Raw genomic sequence first — 8096 nt, forward strand, 5'->3', positions numbered from 1 at the left:
AGAAGTTCAAGCTTCTCAGTCTTATGGGACAATGGGGACTGGCACTGTCCATTTCTCCCTGGTGAGGAACTCTGGAAAAGGATGCTCCTCTCTGCTTCATGTCTTTATCTTCCAGATCTTCTAGGAGAAGCTCAGTTACCTGGCCAACTGCCTCATTGCAGTTTCCCTGGATACAAGAGCCCTCTGCAGGTATAGCTGCATACCAGTGATTATAATAGCAATGGTTCTAACTGCCATTAACATTTATTGAGTTCTTATTATGTGACCAGATACTCTGCTAAATGCTTTGTGTACATGTCTAATTTTCAGATCTATATATTGCTACCACCTCCACTGCTGCCGCCCTGATCTGGGTCACCACAGTCCCTCACCTGGATCATTATTATATGCTTCCAAATAGGTCTCCCTGCTCCCACTCTTACTTCCAATACTCTGACTCTTTTGAAACATAAGTCAGATCATGTCATCCTTCTGCTCATACCCCTCCAAATGTTCTGCATTCTATTCAGAACAAAATTCCAAGTTCTTACCCTAACCTATAAGGCCCTCTGTGCTCTGGCCTCCTGCCACTACTCTGACCTCCCGCTCTCTCTTCCTTGCTCATTTCTATACTGGCCTCCTTGCTGGTCCTCAGGCATGTTCCTGCCTTAAGGTCCTGGAAACTGTTGTTCCCTCTCCCTGGTATGCTCATCCCTCAGAAATCCACATAGCTCATTCCCTTACCTCCTCTCCATTGCAACACTCTCATTGATGCCTTTCTTGACCACCCTATTCAGAATTATATTGCTGCCCTCCTTAAGTCCAGCACTTCTTATTTATGCCTTTCCTGCTTTGCTTTTTACCATAGCACTTGTCCCCAATTTACCTTATATATTATATACTTATTTGCTAATGGTCTGGCTTCCCTCACTATAATATAAGCTCTACAGATCTAAAGACTTTTATTCACCGATGTAGCCTCAGTGTTTAGAATACCTGGCCCACAATAGGCCTTCAATAAATATTGTTGAAAAAATGAAGTCATTTAATACCCATAACACTGTGAGCTAGGTAATATTTTTTCCTTCTTTTTACATATGGGAAAACTGAGGTTCAGAAAGTTTAAGCTATTTTTTTTTTCAAGCTTGCACAACTATTAAGTCAAGGAGCTGTGACTCAAACCAAGGTCTCTCACTTAAGAACTTGTCCTTTAAACCACTATACCACACTGCTTTATCTTTACTATGTCTTGCATGTCAAGGTATACTGGGCTCCCACTAGGCTCCCAAGAGACAACAGTAGACTCTCTCGGAAGGTGGCTGAGTTTCTGCTAAGTGAGGTCCAGTTTGTCTCACGTACAGGAAAGGAAGTGCTGTGACCCAGGCCCAAAGTCCCGGTGGGCATCCTGGAGCTGCTTAAGCCTCTCGCCAACTGATACCTATGGAAAGAACAGGTAGGAAGTCAACAGATTCATTCCAGATATTTAGTGTGGGATTTCCAGGTACCTCCAGGAATCTTTGTGAACTCCCTCATTGGCTGGTTCTTCTCCGATTTCAGCTCCTCTCACCGTCACCCAACTGCTAGTCCTCCCACAGCATTCCCAAGGGTAAGAGAAGAATACCATTAATTCCAGGCCACAGTCACTCTTCAACTGTCCCTGTCTATCCCAAGTGCCCACATTTAGACAGGACCCTCTCAGATCTTCATTTCAATTATTACCCGGTGGCTTAGAGGTTGAGAAGCCTGTTCCTTGGCCCCTAATTCTCTACTATTCATCATGTAGATCCCATTGCAATGCCCCTTTACTTCCTTTTGGCCTGAAAAAGTTTGCCCTAAGCCTATTATATTGAGGCTCTTCCACATGACTCATTCCAGGCTTCTCTACCTGCAGCTGTTTCCACCGGATGTTGATCTGCTCCAGGGCTCGGGAATTCTCCATTGACAAGTGCACATCAGAAATGGCAAGTTGATGGGCCAGATCATTCACCAACTTTATTCCATCTTTCACGGGGGAGATTTCTTCTTTGAATAGCTGTAGAAACAGGGCCCAAGTGCCATAGGAGACAGGGAGTGGGAAAGAGGAACCATTAGTCATTCATTGCAACTCCTCCCTCTTCACTCAGAGATTTTGTCTCAATAGCACAACCTAGGTGCTTGCCTATTAGGGCAACAGGACTAAGATGTGGGTAGCTACTATCTTTATCCTCTTCCTTTCCTACTCTCAGAAAATACCAGAGAAAGAGAAGACAGTAGAATGACAGAGGCGACTCTAGCAAAACCAGCCCATGAATTCAGCACATAAACTGATAAGCACAGTTGTAGTATAGGTCAACAATGGAGTCTCATTAGTAGGAACATTGTCAAGGTCTGAGAAGAGTTTCAGGTCTCAGGGTGGACTGTAGCCAGGTGAGGGGACCTGCATACCTTAAGAGTCTGGATGTGGTCAGGGAGTGAATCAATGAAGAGATCCCCAATGGGCTCCCAAGTGGCTCTGACTCCCTCGGCCTGGGTCAGAGTAGTGCTTAATTCCTCCATTGCCCCTTGGATCTCCAACAGCTGCTCTAGAGTGCGCTCAATATGGCGGTGCTGATCCACACAGCGGGCTGTAAGCTTTTCCCATAGTTCACTGGCCACCGTTGCCTGCTTCCACACAAAGCGGCTAAGGTTCTGGATCCGCTGTCTGGGAGAGGTATCTGCAAGGGCAGGCAGGAAGCCAGGTCAGGCCAACCACGCAGGGGGATCCCAGGAAAAGACAGGGACAAAGACAGCTCTTTGTAAGATGTGCATGTGTGTGCACACGTGTGTGGATTTGTGCATATATTTATATACATGCAAATATATATATTTTCCATGGTTGAACTCTTTTCCACATTCAGGTTTTTTTTTTTTAATTCAGCTTTTTATTTTGAGGTCATTATAGATCCATATACAATTGTAAGAAATAATACAGAGATCTCATGTACTCTTTACCCCATTTCCCCAAATGGTAGCATCTTGCAAAAGTATAATACAATATCATAACCAGGATATTGACATTGATGTTATTCACTAATTTTGTTCAGAGTTCCCCAGTGTTACCCATACTTGTGTGTGTGTGTGTATTTAGATCTATGAGATTTTATCACATGGATTCATTATCATAGCCAAGAGATCATGTTGTTGTTTTCCATCTATTATATCATGGATCTCCTCATATTCTTAAAAAATGGGCAAGGTAAATAGTGAGTAAAATATTTTAAGAGGCACAGTGAGGCCAATCATTCAGAATCCTATTCACATGACCCTGGAATGTGATTTTGCATTAGTGTCTGCAGCTCACTTCCATCCAAAGAAGGGGTGCAAAGAAGACGTGAAGACCCAGCCAAGGAGAGGTTAGTATAACTTGACCAGTTTTGCCACCTAGGCTCCTAAACTATAGGTTACCTCTTCCTCTCTAAGACCTCCCATCCTCAGAGGTAGATTCAGAGTCTTAAAACTTCAGGGTATTTGGAATTGTCCTGCTCTCTCTTGAGCTTGTCCTATCTGAGGCCTGTCAGGCTGTAAATTGTGTACCAGCCTCCTTTTCAGGGACTCAAGGTAAATGAGAGGTTCAACAGCATTGACGAAGGGCTCAATTAACATAAGGCTATTCATAGCCAATCTAGGAGGGTTTAAGACTCTTCTGGAAAAGAGGGCTTGCTGAGCCACCACTCAGACCTAATCTCAGCTGCCTTATGTGAATCTAGACCTAGAGTAGCCCACTCTATTGGGGGAAGGGGCCAGAAGTCATCAGGGTCAGTATCAGTATTTACTTCTCAAACATCACCACCTAACTTTTTAGATTTTAAAAAGTTTTTTTTAGTTCCTGGTTCATTAGAGCATTGCCACATGTCTCTATGTTAGAATAAAGCAGTATGTTTTTAAAGGACATATTAATAGTTTGATTCACTGAGCCAGTTCAATGCATTTCAATCTTTTGTTTATTCTTTTTCATGCCTCATTAGAAGGCCACACATGATGCTCCAGAGCCACATACAGCTTTGGGCCACACACTAGTCTCCCTTGCTCCACCCTCTAATCTCTTTACTTTTTCTTGCAGTATGAATCTTGCTCCTCTCCAGCTTTGGACTCCTAGGAGAAAACTATCCTTCTAGATAACAGCTGAGAAAATGAGTTTGGGGAGGGCAGGAAGGTGTTTAACAGTTCAGAGTTCAAGAAGGGGAAAGAGAGAAATACTACCCACCTTTCCTCTCCAAACGAGGCTCCTCTAATTCCTCAAATGGGTGCTGGGACAGAAAGGCCTGAGCTGACTCCAGCACAGAGTAGATATAGGGGCCTCGAGACTTGACATCTTCCATAAAGGCCTGTGAAGTTTAGCAACATGGTCAACAAGGAAGAAAAGTCTTTCGATCACTTTAAATTCCATCCTGCAATGGACAACCTTTCTTCTCCTAAGTGTAACTTGATCCTTTGGCATTATCATGTATCTTTGGGTTACCCAGACAAAAAGAGGTACAGTCTTCCCTATGGGCAGAATAACTATGACACTGGGATGTCTATGTAGTATAAACTGGGTCTGTCTATGCCACAGGGTAGAGAGAAATGTGGGATTTGGGGTTGGAAATTTTGCTTCTCTGCAAGACTCAGAAAGTCCCCTGTAAGGGACTTAGAGAAATCAAAATGAGAACGGGCAGGATTTATATTAAGATTTTAATTATTTTTTTTCTTGAAACGCACATAGAAAAAAGTACAAAAATAAAAAGTATACAGCTCAATGAATTCCATAAAGTGATTCCATCTCTGCAACCAGTATTGAGATCAGGAATCAGAACTACACCAGCAACCCACAAGTCTCCCTCATGGTCCCTTCTGGTCACTATCTCATCCCCTCTACTCCCCCGGTAATCACTATCTTGACTTGTAATACCACTGATTAGTTCTTCCATTTTTGAACATTATATAAATGGATTCATACCATATGTATTCTTGTTGTATCTTTTTTTTTTTTTTTTGCACTCAATATACTGTCTTTAAGATTCATCCATGCTGTGGCATGTAATTATAGTTTATTTTCTTGCTATATTATATTCCATTCTGTATGAATTGAATTTTAATTGTGATATGATTGTCATATAACCTTGTGTAATTTTAAGGTATATGACATATTCATTTGATATGTTTATATTGCAATATGATTGTCATTGTAGCATTAGCTAACATCTCTGTCATGTCACATAATCATTCCAGTGCATTCTGTATTTATTTTTAAGAAACATCTATTGTTATTTTCTGATTATAGAGGTGATGTATGTTATAGAAATCTTAGTAATTTCAGAAAAGTATGAAGAAAATTAAACAATTTCATCACCTAGAGTTAACTACTGTATTTTGATACAGTACCTTCTTATATTTTTATATGCATGTATAAACATCTATATAGATTTTGAAATCTACCTGTATATAGTTTTATATCTTATGTTTTTTTCTTAATATTACATTATGTTCATTTTCTCATGTTCCCATTAAAAATCAGGGCAGGATTTTAAGGGAGGCCAATATTTGATGGGAGGAATAGAGAGGAAAGTTTAACTTTTTCTGTGAAGAAAAAATCCATAGACTAAAGAGACTGCACATAGCTTCCTGTTACTTTAAGTGTCTAAACAGAAGCTGGGTGTCCATCCGTCAGGGTATTGCAAGAGATCCCTTCCAACTTAGAGGCTATACACCACAGCCTCCATGATTCTAACCTACCACATGTATCTCCTTCTCCTGTTGCACCAGGGCCACATCCCCTTGTAGCGGCAGCTGAGCTGACAATTCCTCATCCTTTTGGCTGAGCCAGTCAATAATCTCTTGGAGAGGGAGCTGAAGCTTTCCACTGTGGTCTGAGAAAGCCTCTAGGCGAGCACTGCACACAATGGGTAAGACCAGTGATTTTCAATCTTCTTTTTAAGTGGTAAAACATTTTTTTTCCAAACAAATACTTATGTATATCATTAACATATAAAACATATTAAAGAGGAGCTGTGCTAGTTGAAGTGGCAGGAAGTCCGGAGCCCTCCCTCCTACCCACCCACAGAGACACCTTCACGTGGTGCTCAGTGCTAAAATCAATGGGTAGGACTATGGGTGGGGAGGTATCCCAAACTTAACCACTTAACATGTCACTTTGTGGACATCAGTTAACACAGTTGGGTGCCCAGCATCAAGCTGGAAAGGGCAGGAAACTGAGCAAGGCATTAGAGGTGATGGCTGTCTGCCTGCCCTCTTGCCCAGGAGGAACTCCAGTCATGCCAAACTGCTCTTCCTCAGAGGCTTCTCAGAGCCTGCCCTCTGAGCAGGAGAGGACGCAGTAAGTGGAAAGGGCAAGTCTAGGGGTTGAGTGTGGCACACATGGGAGGAAGCACACAAAAATAAGAAACCCAAGGGTCCCAAAGGATGATAGCGACAAAGGCTAGAGGTTTAACATATGAAAAGTGAAAAATGTGTACTGTATAATCATCCCTCTCTGCCTTGCTCGATAAATGAATTATGAGTTGAGGTCCAAGTGGTAAGAAGCCAGAGGCAAGCCTAGGCTATGTGCAGCCATTGAGCTCATTCCCCTTAGATGACAATAATAATTATTTATTGCCTCCTTACCACCTGAGCCAAGCCCTTTAGCTACATTTTTGCTTCCACTAATTTTTAAAGCAACCTTATGAGGCAGGCACTACTATTACTCAGAGAAGTTAAGTAATTTGCCCAAGGTTACACAGTTAAGTCATTGATAGAGCTATGATTTGAATTTGGGTTTGTCCAATGCCAGAGTCTGCATTCTTTCAACTTCTTCACACTGCTTCATCCCTCCCAGAGCCTCCCAGAAGCCAGGGGGTTAGGCTTTGATGATAGGGAGTGGAGAGGAAAAGTATATGTGTGTAAGAGGGGAGGTTATACAGAGGAGTACAGAAAAGAAGAACAACTGATATAGAAATTGTCTTCCAGCTCTTACTGACTTGTCCTTAGTATGGGGGAGGGCTAGGTGGGCTATATAACCAATGGATAGGAATAGAAGGATGAATGGATGGGAGAGAGAGCAGATGAGATCTACTAAGATGGAGGACAGTTATGAGAACAAGAGGAAGAGAGTAATCATATCCTTCATTTATACACCAGTGCTTTTCATATCAGAAAACATTTTCATATCTTATTTGAATATTCACAACAACACTGTGAGGTAGTTAGGGCAGGTATTATTATTCCACTCCTTTAAAAAAAATCCAAACAAATGGAAGCTAAAATTCAGATAACCCAAACTACTTATCCAAGGTGATACAGCTACTTAAAACTGAAGCTCAAGTTCAAGTCTCCTGACTTCTGATCCAAGGTTATTTCCCTAGCACCAGAGAAGGAAAGGGAGGAAAGGGGATAGTGAGACTGATGAGAGGGTGACACATAGGCTGAGAGGAGATTGGCAAGCTACAACACGCAAAAGGAGCCCAACACCTTCAGAGCATGGTCCCTAGATCCTGTTTATAGAGGCCCGGCCTTACCGGAGATTGTGAGACTTCTTCTTGATTTCATTCCAACACAGATTCATGGCTGGTAATTCCAAGGGTCCAGTGGCACCAACAGACCCGTTGAACAGCTTTGGGCTTAGACAGGAAATCCCAGCACCATCCTGAGGAGGTGCAGGGGAGGTGGCAGCAGCTCTAACCTGGACAGAAACACAGACATCCTGTGATCTCTGGTGCGTGCCACACTCTGGTCTGCACCAAGCCAAGAGTGGGATAGGTGTGAAGAAGAGGAGAGAAGGGCTTGTCCCATGGTGTATTCGGGAGTGAGATAAAGGAAGACTCAGTGGCTCTGTTCATTATAAGGTCCTCTCTTGGTATAGGTTGGTCACATGTAACTGCTGACTACTATCATTATTACTCTTATTATTGTAAGTTCTGCCAGGACAGCTGCCTGGATAGAATCCCGGATGTCCTTGCATTAGGTAAGAAATGTTCAGAATTTCCAAAACACAGGCAACCACAACATTCAAGGTGAGCTATAGGTTCCTATTTTAGGGTCCCATAGTTTACCCAATCTTTTGGAAAAGGAAGCTGAGGGGCTGCCCCATAAAAATTCAGAGAGAGAGAGAGAGAGAGAGAGAGAGA

General features: G+C 42.4%; 1 protein-coding gene across 2 annotated transcripts in view; it reads right to left on the bottom strand.

Moving 5' to 3' along the window:
- Nucleotides 1-8096, bottom strand: part of DRP2 (dystrophin related protein 2) — a 38375-nt gene that overhangs the window by 14817 nt on the left and 15462 nt on the right. For both annotated transcript variants that reach the window (XM_006920695.2, XM_006920696.1), the window contains 6 exons: nucleotides 7488-7651; nucleotides 5710-5866; nucleotides 4202-4322; nucleotides 2404-2672; nucleotides 1865-2011; nucleotides 1339-1417 (listed from right to left, as the gene is read on the bottom strand). In XM_006920695.2, coding sequence (XP_006920757.1) covers nucleotides 1339-1417; nucleotides 1865-2011; nucleotides 2404-2672; nucleotides 4202-4322; nucleotides 5710-5866; nucleotides 7488-7651 — 937 coding nt within the window. The remainder of the gene's footprint in view (nucleotides 1-1338; nucleotides 1418-1864; nucleotides 2012-2403; nucleotides 2673-4201; nucleotides 4323-5709; nucleotides 5867-7487; nucleotides 7652-8096) is intronic.

Source organism: Pteropus alecto, unplaced genomic scaffold (genome assembly GCF_000325575.1).
Source record: "Pteropus alecto unplaced genomic scaffold, ASM32557v1 scaffold179, whole genome shotgun sequence".
NCBI classification, from domain to species: Eukaryota; Metazoa; Chordata; class Mammalia; order Chiroptera; family Pteropodidae; genus Pteropus; species Pteropus alecto.